The sequence below is a fragment of the Cololabis saira genome, chromosome 11 (assembly GCF_033807715.1).
Source record: "Cololabis saira isolate AMF1-May2022 chromosome 11, fColSai1.1, whole genome shotgun sequence".
NCBI classification, from domain to species: Eukaryota; Metazoa; Chordata; class Actinopteri; order Beloniformes; family Belonidae; genus Cololabis; species Cololabis saira.
Window position 1 is genome coordinate 42,022,083 of NC_084597.1, and position 20,777 is coordinate 42,042,859.

Consider the following 20,777-nt stretch of genomic DNA (forward strand, 5'->3'; position numbering starts at 1 on the left):
TTTGTTTTTGGCAGTGGAGGCTATAAATTCCCACGTGTTTTTGAACCTCGAACGCAGCACGGCTCGTCCCGGTTGTGGGCGGGGCCAGCGCGGTGGGCGTGGCCACGGCGGAGCGGACGTGGCAGCGCTGACGTCATCAGCGCGTGTCGCAGGGCTCTGCTCGTTGCTGCTGCAGGAACCGCAGGTGAGTCTTTACTGGCTTTTTAGGACAGTTTTACTCCCATTTAACGTCAGGGGAATATTCTAAACTCCAGAGGCATGGGTTTGGGTGGTCAAGGGATGAAAGACTGAGAATATCTGGAATGGAGACATTAGAGTTCACTAAGTACACACGGATGAGTAATAAACCTAATAAAGATAAAAACATACTGGATCAGAAACAAGAATGGAGAATGAATGAAGTACGAGCCAAAGCGAGTGTATACTTGAAAAATAGTTATTACAACTACCTGAAAATATACACAGATGGGTCAAGAAATCAAAAGGATTGTGCGGAAATAGGTGTGTATATCCCTGGGTTTGATGTGAATATCTCCAAAAGATTATCCAACCAACTATCAGTATACACAGCAGAAATGGTGCAGTCTTTATTGGGTTACAGTGGGTGGTAGAGGTCAAACCTGGTAAGGTGCTGGTTGCACAGACTCAATAGCTGTATTAGAAAGTATACAATCAACAACAACCTGCAGAGAAGACTTACTCATAGATATTTCTCATAGTTTAGAATACACAGATGTGGCATGGATGTACAGTTCTGTTGGGTACCAGCACATGAGGGAGGAACAGGGAACGAGGGTGACGATAAATGAGCAAAAATGGCTCTGCAAAAGGAAATAACAATACCAGTTCCACTAGGATTTGCGATCCGACTGAAGTGGGAGTATTCAGACTCACCTGGTCTACAGACTCACCTGGTCTACAGACTCACCTGGTCTAAATAGTCCATGTTCCAGACCAGATATCAGCACTACTCAAGGTGACAAAACTTACCTATGATTTTTTTAAAGATCCATGTCTATAGATGATATTCTGGTATAATAACTTTCCTGAGTGGCAGCTGGATCAGAGTTATCAGTTCATGAAGTTACCAGCCCCTTCAGAAAATGACATTTTAGATGCTGCTGCATATCCTGGTTTAGACTCATGTACAGGGAATCTGTCAATGTTTCACTATATTTCCTTTGGTATCATTTTAAAGGAGACCTTTTAAGTATTCATTCAAGCTAAGATGTGAATCTTTCTGACCAACATAGATGTCACTGCAGCTCTTTAAACTAGAAACAACACACGTTTTTACACATTTTCGCCTAAATGATATACTATATTTTAGCCCTGTGTTTATCTTGTACATGAGTCTAAACCAGGATATGCACCAGAATCTAAAATGTAATTTTACTAACTTCATGAGCTGATAACTCTGATCCAGCTGCCACTCAGGAAGGTTATTATACCAGAATATCATCTATAGACATGGATTTTTTCAAAAATTGTTTTACAGGGAGCCAGTGAAGAGAGGATAAAACAGGAGTGATGTGTTCATACCTCCTGGTTTTTGTTAGAATTCTGGCTGCAGCATTTTGAATAAGCTGGAGTTTATGTAACACTTGCTTTGTTAGTCCTGCGAAAAGTGCATTGCAATAATCTAATCTACTGGAGATAAAAGCATGAAGCAGCTTTTCAGAGTTTAGTGTGGGTGTCCCAAGCAACCCGCTACTGCTGGGGATGATGATGATGATGGTGTTGATGATGATGACATTAATTCAGTTAAATTAAAGAAAACTGGACGGTGAAGAAGCTCAGCTGCTTAGTTTGTTGTTGTTACCCTCTTCATTTAACTCTTGGTTGCAGCCTAAAATGAAAATGATGAGGTCCACGTTGTCAGTCTTCAGCTTTGACAGTGGAAACTCAGTCTGTCAGTCTATTAATCAAATACGGTGGAGAGGAAAAAAAAGATATCCGAGATTGAGCGTATTTATCTGACTAACTACCAAATGACTGGCATGTCAACAGATAACAGGTCCTTGTCTCTTTGCTTGGAGCCACTTAACTCTGAAAACATGTCTTCCAGTGAGCGGTAGCGATTAAACAATTTGGGAAATTATCTAAGTGCTTTTTTTTTTTTTGACAAATAAAGTGATTGCAACCTAATTCTAATGTGTAGAACGACCTCAGTGACCCATTTTGCATTTCGTGGCAGCATTTGTGCAAAGTGCACGCTTTGAGAGGTTGGGCTCAGTTGTCCCACTTTACTACAAATCAGTTGTCCTGGTGTAAAACTACAATCTCTGCTCAGATGAGCTCGGAGACCGATCACAAGGGCGGGTGTTTGATCCTGGGCTGGTCTTTGGGCCTTTTTGAACACTTCTTTTCCCAACCAGGTGAATAACTGGACTGAAACTGAGTGTCTAATAGGGCTGGGCGATATGGACCAAAAGTCATATGTCCATATTTTCTAGCTGAATGTTGATACTCAGATACTATATATCGATATTTTTTCTGTGACACAATTGGGGTTTCCCCCAAAGCATTATAGCATAGCATCTCTGTTAGCATCTCTGTTAGCTTAATTTTTTTCTGAGGCAAACCCTTAAAAAAACAGTCAGTTTTGATACAATGCCTCGTGCCAAATGTCTCACAGGTTCCTTTATTAACAGAGGTCTGCACAATATCAAAATGTATAAAACAAATGAAATAAAAATAAACTGCCTGCATATATAGAATAAAAATGCTTCTTGAATAAAATAAAACAAATATCCCTTTCCTGCATAACAATTAAATTAAAATACACTGTGCAATTAATACAATGTAGACAGTAACAGGCAGACTTTTCCACTGAGGTTGATAGTTGTGCAAATAACAAAACATTTGTGCAAATCTCAAATAAAACATTCAAGTCCATTTGTCACAAAATTAGCTATATCAAAATAATAAAAAAAAAAAAAAAATCAATATAAACGATATTGTCTCGTACCATATCGCGTTTGAAAATATATCGATATATATATTAAAATCTCGATATATCGCCCAGCCCTAGTGTCTAAGTTACCAAGAATAAGATTTGAGAGATGATCCAGATTTCAGTAGATTTAAAGGGGACCTATTGTGAAAACTAGGTTTTTTCTGTCTTTAACATATATAAAGTGGTCTCCCCTCAGCCTGCCAACTCAGAGAAGGAGGAAAGCAACCAAATCCTGCAGTGTCTGTACAGCCGCCTGGATGATCCGTCCAGTGTGATGTGGATCTACGAGACAATTAGATTCTGCTGATTTTCGTTACGTAACCAAAATGCAAACCACGGCCACAACTATAAAAGCGTGTAACTGCATGAGCGTCCGACTATCGTAGCACTGCGTGACATCGTCTCTCTGTCCATCTCCCTCCAGCAGCTGAACTTTATTGAGGTTTTTGTAGTGAAATGAGGAGGAATCATAGAGATAACTTCTCATTTCAACTACCGGTAACTGGATCAGCCGTTCCTCATCCGTGACCGTTTCCTACAGCGCTTTCAACCGGCTTTCAACGCGAGTGACAGGAAGAAAATAGAAGCAGGACGTCCGACAAATGTTCAGATCAAAACGCTGCGTCGCTGTGTCCAGTTAGGACAGTCCAATAGAAAATAAAGACATGGAATTGATATTTTGTTGCTGACGCTCGCATCACATCACATGCAGTTAGGACACGGTAACTCCGTCGGCCGGAGCTTCCATCATTTTTCCGTAGCGGTGTATTGCGTCATTCAGGCAGCCAATCAGCACAGAGCCTCATTATCATAGCCCCGCCCACTCAGAATCCTCCATAGATAATGAGATTAGAGAATGGGAAGATAAAGACATGGATCAGAGGCTGAATTTCTAATTTATTTAGCAAAAACAATCAAAAGCTTGTTTTTAAGACATTCAAGTCCTGTTTAAAATAGACATTATATGCCATAATAGGTCCCCTTTAATTAAATGGTTGCATGTAAAAGGGTCAGAACATCCCTGAGGCGTCTCGATGCAGAATGATGATGAAACAAAGGAGCATGGTGATTTTGAAGCATAGAGGATGATTCATTCTGGTAGACGAAACCTTGTGTTCCCACCGCTAATGCTTGTTTGGGCAGAATACTAGTCTGTAATAGGCTAAGGTCGTATCCTGATGTTTCAGCAGTTTGGGTTTCATCAAGTATGGGAAACACTTTTTTTTCATCACACTTTCCCAAAACACCTGAACGAGGCATCCAGGAACCATTCTCACAACGCTTTCAGAGTAGATGACTTTTCCAAATGACCGCGAATTTGGAGGTTCTGACTAGGGTCGTCCCCATCAGGATTATTTAGCTCCCGATCAGATCCCGATCACTTTAGTTTGAGTTTCTGCCGATCACGATTTTTCCCGATTCGATCACTTTTTTTGGCTCCCGATACATTTCTGATACTTTTTCCCGATCAGATACATTTTGGCAATGAATTAAAAAAAAAAAGAGAAAAGAGGACTAAAACTCAAATTATCCCAAGTTTCTTTTCTTGTCCATTGGAAACAACATGGACATTATTTCGACAAAGCTTATCAGCTCTGGTGCCACAAAATGTAAAAACATGAAATTGTAAACTAAAACAAAAAGTGCAGAATAGTGCAATAACAAAAATAAATAAATTTAACTTCAAAAGAGGTAGTTGAATGAAATCCAGTCAAACTCACAAACACAAGAAAATTAAAATACTTATTGTCTTAACCTTAGTGCAACATTCTGAATGAATGAATGAATGAATGAATGAATGAATGAATGAATGAATAGCAGCAGCTTAATGAACATGAACAGATAGAACATTTCACAATTCAAACATGTAAACCGTGTTAGTTTCACTTACTTCGTCGGCCGGAAGGGACGTTAAATGCAACGATATATAAAACCATTTAATATATATTAAAAACATTAATAACTAGGTATGTCCCCATACTTTTTTGTCCGATACCGATCAAACTTAAAAAGTGTATTTGTTTGAAACAGACAATATGTGTTCTTCATTTGGAGGTAGAGGGTTGAGAATACGCTGCACCACACCTGCTACCTGCTGTTTCTGACCCGCTTCTACCCTTTCTTTAGTTGTTTTCCGGCCTGACGTTTGGGTCCACAGCTGAGAAGATGATGGAAGAAAGTGGGATCGAGACGACCCCCCCCACCAGCCCTGCACCTCTGACAGTGATGTCGCCCATCAGCTGCCCACCCAGCACCGCTGGTAAGACCCCAGCCGTGTCTTCACTGCCCCAAATATAAAGCATTAAGACTTAAAGGAATATTTGTGAGTTTAATCAACCCTACATGTATTAATAGATATAATAAGTAGGGGTGGCGCGATACGGGTAACTTACGATTCAACACTGTGGCGATATGTGGCCCAAGATAGCGATAATATCACCATACACCATATCTACCATAGTTGATATATTGTAAGTAGTGATGCACCGATTGTTCGGTAACCGAAATTGTTCGGTAACCGAAATTGTTCGGCCGAAAATGGCAAAAAAACACTTTCGGTGTTCGGTGGAATAAGTGGGGAAAAAAACCGAACAATTAATAACGGCGCTGTAATATAAGGAAATAGACTGGCCGCTCCGTAACTGTTGCGCACCACATAAATCGTTGGCCAACCAAAGACTAACCACATAAGAATTTTACCAACATTCACCAGCAGGTGGAACCAAAACAACATAAATCAATCTATTACAGGTGCGTTTAGATGAGGAAATCAAACGTGGAAGAGCGTGGAGTGAAGTGGTGCAAACATGTCAGCAGTGTGGAAGTATTTTAGAATGGCTGTTTGCAATGAATGTTCTGCTCAAATATCTAGAGGGGAAACATCTGCAAAGTCTTTCAGCTACAAGTTTAATTTATCATTTGAAATGATAAAAAACCCTGAGCGCTTTAATGCATTTTTATTGTTTTAAGGCCTATGTTACAATGTTCAGTAAGTTAAGCCTAACGTAAGCTCAAAGATGGCCAAAAAATGTATTTTGCTAATTTATTTATTTTAAGTTATTGTTCTTTGCTGGTATAATGTCTGCTGGAATATTTAAGAAATGCTGGGAAATTAAAAAATGTTCAGTTTTTTATGTTCAACAAATGTTTTCTACCTTGTAATTTTGTAAAATATTTTTTTCTTTTAGCATGCCTAAATCAAATTTATTTGATTTATGCAATGGTGAAAAAATTGGCAAAATAAATGAAAAACTGCGAATAACCATGTTCGGTATTGTTCGGTATTCGGCCAAGTGTTTATTATTATTTTCGGTTTCGATTTCGGCCACAAATTTTCATTTCGGTGCATCACTAATTGTAAGAAATTTCAGCAACGATATATCACGATATATGTGACTGAAAAAGAAAAAATACCCATAAAAAGGAAAACGTCTGTAGTTCTGCAATTATTCAATGCCAAAACTTCATACAATGTAGAAAGAAAGAAGAAAGTGCATCACTGCCTTCTAGTCTTGTAAATGTAAACACTGAACAGCTGGACAAATTAAAGTGCATGAACATTTATAACATGTTTTATATAAACCAGGACAGTGCACTGCTGTGTTTCTAATACTGAAAAGTCAGTAAGCAACTTAATTTTGCATCGTACCTCACTGCCTTCTAGGCTTGTAAATGTAAACTCTGTACAGTTGGACAAATTAAAGTGCATGAACACTAGTGCGGTGACAACACCGTAAATCCATTATGTGTGTTGTAATAAAATATTGATACTTGCCGTCAGTTTATCGACTATTTATTGTGACAGAGAGAGCAACAATATATTGCAATATCGTTTTTTTTTTGTTTTTTTTTTCCCCACCACCAATAATAAGAGTAAAGGTTAGTTAGGGAGCAGGTGATGATCCTGTTCATGGCTGACATGACTGCTGGTTACGCTGCAAACATTAGAAAAAGAAGTTTGGGTTGATGGGGAAAAAATTAGTTTGGTGTAGTTTATTTGCACATAAAAATATACAACCGATTTAAAAGTACAGACGAACAGTATGTAGAAAAAAAAAAGAAATAAAAAAAGAAATACAATATAACAGAAAATGTGCGGGAGGAACCAAAAAAACCCATAAGGGCTTAAGCTAAATTGCTAGAAAACAAAAACAGGAATCTGATGAGGGTTTGAGAGAAGAACTGGAAATGGATGGTTAAACTTTGCTAACTTGGGCTAGTAAAAATGTTGATTTGTTTTTTGAATGTATTTGTGCTCGAGCATTCTCTAATATGGTGGTAAGATGTTCCAATAAAGAGGAACCTCTGAATCTAACTGAAAATTGGGAAAAAGTCATCCTGAAAAAGGTGGGATGGAGATTATTTTCAGACGTAGTATTAAAGTGATGAATTTGGGAATTGAATTGAAATAAAGAATGAAAACAGGTTGGAAGCAGCTTGTGAATGATAGATGATAGATAAAAAGACAAATCTGAAATACATTTACAGCAGAAATAGGGAGAATACTTAGGCATTGGAACGATGGGGTGGATCTAGTGAGTCTATTGGAAAATGGAATCATTTTGATAAAACGTTTTTGCAGGATAAAGATACAGTTGAGGTTGCTCTTGCCTTTACTCTGAATTTTGAGTCTGACTTGAGTTATTTTCCTTTCAGGTCTGTCTGGTCCCGGCTCCATCGGTCCAGCCAGCGTCTCCACCCCTCTGGGATCTGGCCCCGGCCCTTCTTCCTTCAGCAGCCCTCTGGCCGCTCCGTCTCTCCTTCCCTCCCAGCTTCCTCCTGCCTCCACCTTTGTCTCCCCTTTGACCAGCAGCTCTCCCTTCCCCCCCTCCTCCTCTCCCTCCCCTTCGTTCCCACCCATGGCGTCCTCCATCAGACCCCCCCCAGCAGCCGGCATGTCTGCTCCCCCCGCCAGGCCGCCCGTTCCCAACTTCTCCATGAGCGCTGGCTACGACATCACACGTGGCCACGCCGGTCGAACGCCACAGACGCCACTGATGCCCACGTTCTCCAGCCCGACTGCTCTGCCAGGTCAGAAGAAGAGTCTGGACCAGAACCACACTCACCTGGGGCCTCATTTAGAAAGCTTACAAAATAGGGCTTGAAAGATGCGCACGCCACCTTCTACGCAAAGGTTGGGATTTAAAAACGGAAAAATGTGTGTATCTCTACCCCAACCCAATTTTGAAGATATGGGGAACTGGTGACGCAGAAGTGAGGTGGTGAAATGAAGCCAGTAGGCCTGTGTTGGAAAAATCAATTTTCCGATTCTAAATCGATTCTCATATTAATTCCTAAAAATCAATTCTTATGTCTAAAGATCGTTTTTTATTTATTTATTTATTTATTTATTTATTTATTTATTTTCCCTCATCATTTTCGCCAGGTGAACTTTAATCCCAGTAGTTGGACACACAGTTTGTCATGACACTTCTGAAAAATGCCAGGTGCTTCATGGCAATATGTGTGCGTGGTGACAGAATAAATTAGATAAGCTAAAATGATTTGTTTACTGCATGAACTGTTGCAATTTCTTTCTTTTTTGCACTTGAAATGGATATTGAAAGGCCTGTTTGAGTTATTTATTTCTTAGTTATTTCACAATAATTATTGTGAAATTATTATTTCACTAGTTATTTTACAATCATATAATTCAGGCAACAGCTCAAAAAACATTTTAAATAACACTAAGCCCAAACAGACTGCAGGTGGCGCTGCGCATGCTCAGCAGGCTCATTCATATGCAAATACAGTCATCATGTAGTTTGCATTGCCCATTTATGGTATAAAGTGGGCGTGTAGAGGGTGGGATATGAGGTGAATTCACCTGCACAACCTTCCAACTGGAATGTGATTTATAAAGAGAACATTGCGTGCAGATGTGCGTGCACACGGTTTTATAAATCAGGATTTTTTTGTGCGCCCGCCAATTTCGGCTTTTGAGCGCACGTACACTTTTAGTATGAATCCTACGCACTTTTTTTATAAATGAGGCCCCTGATCTTTACATTTTTAGATGCAACCCTGTTACTTTCTCTGTATGAAAGACTCTGGGCAGTGTAAATGAGGGGGAGAAGGGGAGTGAGGGTGGAGTTATGGGCCGGTACTGTAACATGATGCTGTCTGGTTGGTTGGTCTGATCTACAAATCTCACCCAGTCCAAATTCTGAATACGCCTTTCCTTATCCTGTCACGGGGTAAACACGGGGCAAAAAAGAGAAGAGTGGTCAGAATTCGATGAGGTAGGAGCCGGTTTAGGTTAACATGCATATACTCTGGATCTTGGGTTTCCCAGAATGCACCTCTGACAGCATCTTTTATGTTCCTCTTTCTCAAACGTTGCAAACTGAAAGTTTTCATTTGAATTTGGTTTGTACCGGAAATAATGACATGTAAGGTTTAATTGTTCCAGGTGTGGTGTCTAACACCATGGTGCAGCAGCCGACCATGACGGGAGGACTGGATTCTGGGTCTCCAATCACGTTCCCTGAGGAGCAGGAAGACCCCCGGGTGTCTGGAGACACCAATCCTGGAGGCGGCATCTGGGGCTTTTTCAAGGTAAACGCTCTTGTTTCCGGTGTTCGTGTAAGCTTAAAGCCCTTTTCTACACTCATGACCCGTGTATCCTCAGGGAGTGGCAGGTAACGCTATGGTGAAGACGGTCCTGGATAAAACCAAGCACTCAGTGGAGTCCATGATCACCACTCTGGACCCCGGCATGGCCCCGTACATCAGTAAGTTCCCCTGCCGTCTCCTGACACCCTGTCCTAACTGCATGCGAGCGTCCGACTATCGCGTTGCACTGCGTGGCATCGGACGCTCTCTGTCACCACTGAAACCGTTATGGGCCCCCACGTTATTTTGATTGACAGCTGAAACTCGCCTTTTACTCACCGCACTCCCCGCCCGTGTGCTCCTAAAGGCAGCACGGACGAGACGAAGCGAGCGTGACTCCCATCGGTCAGTCTCGCTAAAGCCTGAACTATGGTTCTGTGTCAAACCAACGCAGAGCACACGCCGTCACCGTGACGCCGTCGTGAACCTTCAGACTTCTCCGTCACTCCATTTCTCCGCGGTGCAGTACCCCCCGTGACCGCTAATTCGCGATCTTTTCCTGAATGGTTTATCCGACTTTTTCCGGTCACAGTGAATCAAAGAGATAAGGACAACTATTGCGCAAAAAAAAAAAAAAGAAATCACACATACACGAAGAAAAGAGCGCTGAAAGTTCACGACTGCTTCAAACCAGAAACCGGAAATGCGTTGCTACCAAGCGAACCAATCACAGCCCTCTCTCTGCGTTTGGTCTGCGTCTCCTCCACGTGTAGTTACATTTTTCGGGAGGTGCAGGTCAATGACGTGTGTCAGTGACGGCGTCAGTGACGGCGTCAGTGACGGCGTCAGTGACGGCGTGTGGTCTGCGTCGACGCGTACCACACGCCGTAGGCACGGCGTCGTTTTGACGCAGAACCGTAACTCAAGCTTAAGCAGAAACTGGTTATCACATTAAGGTAAATGAAAAAGGCACAAGCTTTAGATAATAAGTTGTGAAACTTCCAGCTCTCAGTCCATCTCCCTCCAGCAGCTGAACTTTATTGAGGTTTTTGTAGTGAAATGAGGAGGAATCATAGAGATAACTTCTCATTTCAACTAACTGGATCAGCCGTTCCTCATCATGACCGTTTCCTACAGCGCTTTCAACCGGCTTTCAACGCGAGCGACAGGAAGAAAATAGAAGCAGGGCGTCCGACAAATGTTCAGCTCAAAACGCAGCGTCTCTGCAGCCAGTTAGGACAGTCCAATAGAAAATAAAGCAATGGAATTAATTTTGTCACTGACGCTCGCTCGCATCGCATGCAGTTATTCGGACACAGTGTGAGGTGGAAACTGAGCGTTCAGACTAGGGCTGGGCGATGTATCGAGATTTTAATATATATCGATATATTTTCAAACGCGATATGGTACGAGACAATATCGTTTATATCGATTTAATTTTTTTTTTTTTTTAATGATATAGCTTATTTTGTGACAAATTGAGTTGAATGTTTTATTTGAGATTTGCACAAATGTTTTGTTATTTTTCACAACTGTCAACCTCAGTGGAAAAGTCTGCCTGTTACTGTCTACATTGTATTAATTGCACAGTGTATTTTAATTTAATTGTTATGCAGGAAAGGGATATTTGTTTTATTTTATTCAAGAAGCATTTTTATTCTATATATGCAGGCAGTTTATTTTGATTTCATTTGTTTTATACATGTTGATATTGTGCAGACCTCTGTTAATAAAGGAACCTGTGTGACATTTGGCACGAGGTTTGTATTAAAACTGACTGTTTTTTTAAGGGTTTGCCTCAGAAAAAAATGAAGCTAACAGAGATGCTATGCTATAATGCTTTGGGGGAAACCCCAATTATGGCACAGAAAAAATATCGATATATATCGAGTATCGCCATTCAGCTAGAAAATATGGAGATATGACTTTTGGTCCATATCGCCCAGCCCTAATCCAGACTCACCAGGTTCTGGTCTCTGTGGTTCCTGTTCAGAGTCTGGAGGTGACATCGACGTTGTGGTGGCATCAGATAAGGAGACAAACATTGAAGCAATCAGACATGCCTTTCAAGAGGTCTTTGGGATGGCGATGGTCACTGGAGAGCCCGGTCAGTCCAACATCGCGCCCCAGCCTGTGGGCTACGCCGCAGGTGTCAAGGTGGGTTCACCTCTGCTCCGTCTGGGGCCTTTGTAATCTTTACCAAAGAAGGACGAACGCTGAAACCCAGCAACCCTCCGGTGTGTCTGCAGGGAGCTCAGGAGCGCATCGACGGCCTCCGCCGAGCCGGCGTGATCCACGAGAAGCAGCCGGTGGTCTCTGTGGAGAACTTCATCGCTGAGCTGTTCCCTGACAAGTAAGAAATGCTGACAGATGCACCTTCTGTTAGGTTTAGGTATCTTCCAGGCTGCATGCAGGAACTGTTCAAGCCAAGAGAGGGCAAACATGACCACAGGGGCAATGTTTAAGACAACAGCAATAAGAACCAATAAGGGCAGATGTTTATCCGTTTTAGGAGTAAAACTGTGGAACTCATTAGACAACGACCTTAAACTAGCAAACTCAATAAAAGCATACAAGATATTATTCCAAGCAAAGGTAATGGACACATATATATAGAAGCACAATAAGCAAACAAAGAAGAATGTACACATGCATGAGATGAAATGCAACCTAAATTTTGTTTTGTTTCTTTAGCATCTTTTCACTTTCTGTTTTCAGAGCTATCATTATTATTATTATCATTATTATTACTATTATTACAGTTATTACAGATATTATTATTATTTTATTATTTTTATTATTATTATTATCATTATTATTACTATTACTATTATAACATTTATTACAGATATTATTATTATTATTATTATTATTATTATTATTATTACTATTATTATTATTACTATTATTATTATTATTATTTTGTGTAACCTCATGATACTTCGTTTGTTCTTTTTGTATATTCTATTCTGTTAAAAAGTGGGCAAGATAAGCTTTATGCTTCAAGCCCAGACCTTTTTGGTCAAAATAATCACAATGTTGACCAGGGAAAATCCTGTGGATGTTTGTTATCTTGTTTGTTGATTTTTATGTTTGTGATTGACCGAAATAAGTATTAACTAACTATTTTCTGTAAGGCAAGGCGAGGCAAGTTTATTTATACAGTACAATTCAACACAAAGTAATTCAAAGTGCTTTACATCGACATTAAAAGCGGCAAGACATAATTAGACAGTAAATAACAAATAAGATTGATAAGATGATAAGAAAAGAAGTAAAATAATAAAAAGCACAAGCTGTTAAAAATAAGGGCAGTAAAGTACAGCAGGTAAGTATTTAATTTAAGAGTACGCTTTAGTAAACAGTAATGGTTTTTATCCTGATTTAAAGGATCTACAGTTGGAGCAGACCTCAGGTCTACAGGAAGTTTGTTCCACCGGTGAGGAGCAGAATAACTGAACGCTGATGAACCTTGCTTGGTTCTGGTTCTGGAACCACAACAAACCAGATCCAGATGAAGCTCAGGGGTCTGGGAGCTTCATAGGAACTAACAGATCCAGATGAACCTCAGAGGTCTGGGAGCTTCATAGGAACTAACAGATCCAGATGAACCTCAGGGGTCTGGGAGCTTCATAGGAACTAACAGATCCAGATGAAGCTCAGGGGTCTGGGAGCTTCATAGGAACTAACAGATCCACATGAACTTCAGGGGTCTGGGAGCTTCATAGGAACTAACAGATCCAGATGAAGCTCAGGGGTCTGGGAGCTTCATAGGAACTAACAGATCCAGATGAAGCTCAGGGGTCTGGGAGCTTCATAGGAACTAACAGATCCAGATGAAGCTCAGGGGTCTGGGAGCTTCATAGGAACTAACAGATCCAGATGAAGCTCAGGGGTCTGGGAGCTTCATAGGAACTAACAGATCCAGATGAACCTCAGGGGTCTGGGAGCATCATAGGGAAAAAATAAGTCATCTGGTTCCCACCAGCTCTGGAAAAGATGAAATGTAATTCTTTAATGAGCTAAGAGCACATGCAGAGGGCTGCTGGTTTTCAGGCTCCCCTCGTTGTCTCCAGGTGGTTTGACATCGGCTGTCTGATCTTGGAGGACCCGTGCTTCGACATCCGCATCGAGGTGTTCACCCAGGCGACTCCTCTGGATCTGCACCACATCCAGCAGGTGCTGACAGAAACACACACCTAATCGTATCTGTTAAGAGATATCCGTGTTTGCATTCAGGTCTGAGATATATTCCAGGAGCAGTTGGGAGAGTAAAGCTTTTACCTCCTTGTAATCGTGCCGCTGCTTCTCACAGCACTTTGAAGGCGTTCTGGCGTGGAGGAAGAGTTTCAGCCGTTGCATTGTGTGCTGAGAATAGTTTGGATGTTCAGAGATCTGATATACGTCCCCGGTAAAGATGTGGTCTACTTTTCTGCATTCATGCTGCCATCTCTGAAGCAGAACCGGAAGCTCTAGCACGACCTTTGACCTTCACAGAGCCTACAACATGGACTACGTTTACGTGCAGTCAAAATTCAGGTTATTGCTAATATTCCAGTTACTGAAACATTGGGAATATTCCGTTTCCATGCGTGAGCTAACAGGGTTATCCCTGTTTACATGGTAATTACGGCGGGGGAATGTCAAGATTCGATTCCGATTCTTAAGATTCAGAATCGATTCATCAAGATTTGATTCGATCCCGATATTGATTTGGGTTAGTGATATTAAAACTGTTTTTTGAGCTGTTGCATGAATTATATGAGTTATGCAGCATATTACTACTAGTATTATATTGAGATTCAACAGCAAGTATTGCAGCTAATGATGCTGTAAGGACCAATCAGCTCCCAGAATGCTGATAGAACTGCTTTCAGAAACATCGTGGGGCAGAATTACCAAACAGATCCAGGGAGGAAACAGAGACGGAGGAAATCGCTTTTATTTTTTGCCACATTCCGTTTTAATTTGTTCCATTTTTGGTCTATTTTGGTTATTCATTTTTGAGCATTTGGTTTTTAGCATTTTTGGCAAATGTAACCCCAAGACAGTATATAAAGTAATGAAATATAGACAATTTATGCAATTATAACTGAAAACTTTAATGTTTTCATACCTTTAAACATATTTAAAGGCAAAAACATGGCACCAGTTATTCTGGTGTCCAACAAAACATTCCTTTTTTGAGGATAAACAAAAAAGTACCAAAGGTTGTAATGTAATGATGTAATGTAAAAAAATAAATAAATAAATAAATAAATAAAAGAAACCCCCCCCCCCAAAAAAAAAAAAAATCTTTCTCTAGACATATGAATCGATTTTTAGGAATTAATATGAGAATCGATTTAGAATTGGGAAATCGATTTTTTTCAACACAGGCCTACTGGTAATGAATCATTCAGGATATCTGGATCAAACCAGCGACGCACGGAGAACATCATGACACAATTCCCGTCATTTCCGCTTCTTCTTCCTGTATCCAAATTCAAAACAGTGGGTGGAAGTTCTGAGGAGAGTGCATAAGTCTTCAATTTGTGCTAGACATAGTTTTATGCAATGCCGGATCGTACATCGAGCTCACTATACCAAAGCGCGGCTCGCAAAAATGTTTGAGACACTGACTGCGTTTACATGCAGTCAAAATTCAGGTTATTGCTAATATTCCGGTTTCTGAAACATTTGGAATATTCTGTTTACATGCGTGAGCAAACAGGGTTATCCCTGTTTCCATGGTAATTAATCATTCAGGATATCTGGATCAAACCAGCGACGCACGGAGAACATCATGACACAATTACCGTCATTTCTGCTTCTTCTTCCTGTATCCAAATTCAAAACAAATGCTGCTTCGTGCAACTTTTCTCTCACCTTCTTGTAAATCTGTCTATCCCGGTACTTTCTACCGTCTACAAATGCAGAAATGTTCATATCCTTCATTCCATTTATGAAGTGATTAGTCTCCTCCTCACTCTTCATTGGGAACCGGTTCTCAAAAAGAACCGGTTCTCGATTCCTATCCCTAGATGGGGGACGGGACTTCAACCTTTGAAAACAACACTAACCACACTGTCTGTGACCCCACAGGCTCAGGGCCTGACCCCCCCTGACTACGGCCTGCGCTGGTCCGGCCTGCTGGTCACCGTGGGGGAGGTTCTGGAGCGCAGCCTCCCCAACATCAACAGAATGGACTGGCATCAATCAGTGACGGGAACGAGCCAGCGCCACATGGTCCAGAGCGCCGCCAAGACGTTGGCGGGAATCTACAAACAGAAGCTGCCCCCCAGGACAGTCTGAGGCGCAGGGCTCCCAGGGCTCCCAGGGCTCCCAGGGCTCCCAGGGATCCCAGGGCTCCCAGTTCCTGGGGCGTACCGGGGAGAGCGGGACTCCTACCGGAGTTGAGACTGGCTGGTGGGACGTGAGGACGTGAAGCTCCACCTTGACCCTCTGTGTGCTTTCAGGCCAAAAACGTGCACGTTTGTTTCAAGATGTTTGTGTCTGAGCTGTAGACGTGGAACCACATTCCTGCGTTTTACTAAAAATGTCCTCAAATATCAATCTCCAAACACCGCCAAACCATGAAGTGACTGCACCCTCGTCCCTCTTTCTCATCCCGTTGGTTGATGTCAGTTACATTTTTATGTCCTTATCTTCTGAACTAACATTTTATAGTAAAAACTGTGTCCCAGCTGAACTGTCACCACATCCAAACTTCAGGAGAAACTCAGATCAAACACAGAAGACCTCAGTGTGATCAGGACCCCGGCCCCGGGGGGAGGGCTCCGGGGCCGGGGTCCTGATCCTCCTACAGATCTCCTTCGTCTTGTGTGGAACTAAAGAGATGTGATCAGTGCCTTTGCAAAACATCTCAGGAAGGCAGTGTGTTGCAGCAGTGCATCAAAGTGCTGTTTGGTCCAACGTCAACCAAAATCCAGTCTCAGGGCATTATTCAGTCTTTGTTCTCCTTTGTGGCGGCATTTACTAAACCAGGGAAGTTCTTCCTGAAGTGTGCAACAAAAACTAAAAGCTGCTAGACATGCAGCCTTACAGTGTGCCTGAGAAACCATCTCCATTAGTCATTGATCTCTTCCTAGAAACACCTTCAAACTAACAAAGTTGACAAATAAATATAACTGTAGAACCTAGTTCTACTATGTCTGGCCATTATCCTTTTTTCCTAGTTTGACGCATTCGTGTTCATTAAAAGTTTGTCTTTGGATATGCAAATCCATTTATTTGCATTTGCAGCCCAAAAAATAATATTGATCAAACTCCAAATGTGAAAAGATATAAAATGTCAACCAGCACAGCCTATCAAAAACACAATCACGATCACGTTCAAAACCTAATAGCCTTCTAGCTCATTGCCAGCCTGGCTTCAATCACGGCCAGGTTTAAATCAGTTACCATAACGACCAATAAAATATGAAATGAGGTCATAGCAGAGACACATAAAATAGAGAGACAGGAAATGCAGAGCTCCATCTGCTGAATGCAGAAGGCATAAAACAAACCATGTATCTTGGCTCCAACAATAACAAAGTTGCTCGGTTGAAATGGAAATGCTGTGTTACTCTAAAGCAGTGTCTCCAACCCTGGTCCTCAGGACTCCTGTCCTGCAGGTTTAGATGTTTCCCTGCTTTATCACCCTGATACAAGTGACTGTGTCATTAACAGACTTGTCCAGACCAGGGGCCGGATTCACCAATATGTTCTTAAGAACGATCTTAAGAAATGTCTTAAGATCTAAAATTAAGAATTTCATAAGAAAGTTCTTAAGTGCAATTCCTCAATATTTTCTTAAGAACTGTCTTAAGAACTGTCATTTCTTACGAATTTCTTATTTTTCCTACTTAAGAACTTCTTAAAATATGTCATTGCATTGCACGCGCCAACAAACAACATTTATAGGTAGTTTGGTCTTAACCGTCAGTCACTCACTAAACATGGAGACGGAGAAAAAGAGATGCAGGAACTTTTCCAGGTTGTGGTTGATGAGATTAATGTGCGAAAAAAAAATACTATTGGGGAAAATTAATAATAATTAACTACCACGCTAACTAACATGCTAACAAACAGGTTCTTTGTGTAATTAATTACAAAGTATATCCTCAAACTATGACCTACTAGTCTAAACTTGTCTAAAATGTGTTGAAAAAGGTGATATAGAGTCTTACCTTTTCACAGAAGACATTTTAAGACAGGTCAAGGTTGTCTTAAAGTTAAGAAAAAAGTCAAGAACAAATTTGAGAACTTTTATTTCTAGGATACCATTTATTCTTAAGTTTTTTCTTAAGAAGAAAGTTGAGAAAATACTTAAAAACTTTTTTGGAGAATGACTTCTTTTCTTTTTTCTTCTTAAGACTGAACTTAAGAAAAAAAAGACACTTAAGAAGATTTTTTTTCTTAAGAATGTTTTGTGAATCCGGCCCCTGGATGACAAGCTGATGACGACCATTAACTAGAATCAGGTGATGCAGGGAAACATCTAAAACATGCAGGACAGGGGGTCCCGTGGACCAGGGTTGAAGACCACGGCTCTAAATCCATCATTGTCCAGTGGCACGTCACCCCGAGTTCACGTTAGGATGCTGAGAAGTAGGAAGAAGCCACATCTGGCTGCTAAACTGCTGAAGTGGAAAGATGTGCAATTCCTTGAAAGGCCACTAGTATGCAACCTGCAGCAGAAGCCAACATATTTACAGCCTGGTACAGCGGCACTGGGGCAGGTTTTATCCACCTCATCAACTCATATTATGAAAGCCACATCTTTTTTTTTTTTTTTTAATCCTTTCCTGAGTTTGGAGGGGTCTCCGGTCTGCAGCTGGGACCCAGTTACAGAGTCTGTTTGTAAAAACCTGTGTCGCATTAACTCTTTCCAGTTTGTTTTGTGCAACATCTGTCCAGCGCAGCTGCTGTGGATGTGCACTGGTTCGGTGACGGCCAGCCCGGACACGCGGACGCCTGCAGGATGACGGCGCCCGTCACGTTGACTAGAATGAAGCTGCGTTACGTCCCGCGGTGTCAGGTGGCCAGAGGAAGTTACTTGTACAACAGATGGTTATTTTAACACAATTACTACTCGCTGTTGGTGGAAATAACATTTTGTTCAATAAATGTGCCTTTTTACACAAATCACTAACCTCGGTGGTCGATGTTGTCTCCTCCAGTTCATCTTTGCACGTGCAGACGCAACGTCGACCGAACCGCGTCGTTCGCACTTCTCCGAACACGGCTCCTAAAATATAAATATGGGAATTCATGATAACAGAACATGACTGACCTTTTACGGTTTCAAAAAAGCTGCTGGTAGTTTCCCCAGACTTCCCAGTGTCTAAGTAACGGACTGCAACACGGACTCGCTTGCCTTTTTTCACACCGCCTTCATCCACAGACTTTAAAGGACAGAGGTGTCAAGTAACAAAGTACAAATACTTCGTTACCTTACTTAAGTAGTAATTTTGGTTATCTATACTTCACTGGAGTAATTATTTTTTAGACAACTTTTTACTTTTACTCCTTACATTTTCACGCAATTATCTGTACTTTTTACTCCTTACATTTTAAAAACAGCCTCGTTACTCTATTTCATTTCTGCCTTTAATAAAAACTATCCAGTTAAATTGCTCCATCCGGATAGAGTGAATTTGGTTGTGGTTGTTTCAGATGTTCTTGTCCAGTTTTGTTCTTACATCCGTTCCCTCAGATTCCTGCAACTAAACTTGGATGTACATTCCAATAAAGGTTAGGATAAATGATAACATGCCTCTGAAGTTTGACTTTTTGCACCATTACAATACTTATAGGCAACTAGTCATCATATCTCCTGCTCTCTGAAACACATGTTAATGCTCAATAGTACACATATATGCTTCTTTAATATATTTGCATTATACTAACATGCATTCATTTCAATGGCTTTTGTCCTTAATGGCTTTTTTCCCCCTTACATTACTTTTACCGGTACTTTTATACTTTAAGTAGTTTTGAAACCAGTACTTTTATACTTTTACTTGAGTAAAAACTTGAGTTGATACTTCAACTTCTACGGGAGTATTTTTAAACTCTAGTATCTATACTTCTACCTGAGTAATGAATGTGAATACTGAAGACACCTCTGATAAAGGACTAAATATTTCATCAGGCATCCCTGTTTTTTCACACCTCTGATTCCGGTGTGTCCCGTCACCTGTTGGGTTTGATGAAGCGGCTTCACTTCCTGTCTGTTATATTCATGAGGTGTTCTGCATGCACAGAAACGAGCTGCAGCTGCCGGTCCGGTCCGGCCTGCGTCTGACCCGTGGAGCCGTCCATGTGATCGTCAGCCAAGGTCGGCGAGGTCGCCGTCGTTCCTCTGAACGCCGGTCTGGATTGGAAGCGTTTCCTTCCACTCTGTCGTCAGTCTTCTGCTGATAGAGTTGCTCCATCAGTGTTGGTGTTCTGTTGCAGTGATCTTTTACTCATCCTGACGAGGATGAGGATGGATATGAAAACGTTCACCTGCGCACTTGTCTCTGCGGTTTGGAGCTGTAATCTTCCCGGTCCACAGAGCATTGACAGCTCTTTTTATCCTCCGATGGTGCTGTAACGAAGGATGAGTGGACTCTTGTTCTCATGGTTTTGTCGTCTTGTGATGATATTGAACATGTTTAACTTAACAGATTCAGATAACACTGACCCTACCTGATCACGCTTTAATTGTGGGGTTCATTAGAAACCTTGAGCAGAACCTGGATCCAGTGGTGCAAACAGTTGGTGTGCATTATCTGCGGTGCATAAGATCACTGCAACAGAACACCAACACTGATGGAGCAACTCTATCAGCAGAAGACTGACGACAGAGTGGAAGGAAACGCTTCCAATCCAGACCGGCGTTCAGAGGAAAGACGGCGACCTCGCCGACCTTCGCTGACGATCACATGGACGGCTCCATGGGTCAGACGCAGGCCGGACCGGACCGGCAGCTGCAGCTCGTTTCTGTGCATGCAGAACACCTCATGAATATAACAGACAGGAAGTGAAGCCGCTTCATCAAACCCAACAGGTGACGGGACACACCGGAATCAGAGGTGTGAAAAAACAGGGATGCCTGATGAAATATTTAGGCCTTTATCAGAGGTGTCAAAAGTATTCACATTCATTACTCAGGTACAAGTATAGATACTAGAGTTTAAAAATACTCCTGTAGAAGTTGAAGTATCAACTCAAGTTTTTTACTCAAGTAAAAGTATAAAAGTACTGGTTTCAAAACTACTTAAAGTATAAA

The 20,777-nt window shown here is 41.4% G+C and overlaps 1 protein-coding gene across 1 annotated transcript; it reads left to right on the forward strand.

The window, feature by feature from the left end:
• The first annotated feature begins 125 nt into the window (after nucleotides 1–125).
• On the forward strand, nucleotides 126–19,187 carry prrc1 (proline-rich coiled-coil 1). Its single transcript, XM_061734554.1, has 9 exons — nucleotides 126–184; nucleotides 5,087–5,219; nucleotides 7,616–7,990; nucleotides 9,372–9,517; nucleotides 9,591–9,693; nucleotides 11,508–11,671; nucleotides 11,764–11,867; nucleotides 13,591–13,693; nucleotides 15,599–19,187. Exons 2-9 carry the CDS (start codon nucleotides 5,126–5,128, stop codon nucleotides 15,806–15,808), a joined length of 1,299 nt encoding a protein of 432 aa, XP_061590538.1. The 5' UTR covers nucleotides 126–184; nucleotides 5,087–5,125; the 3' UTR covers nucleotides 15,809–19,187.
• The last annotated feature ends 1,590 nt before the right edge of the window (nucleotides 19,188–20,777 follow it).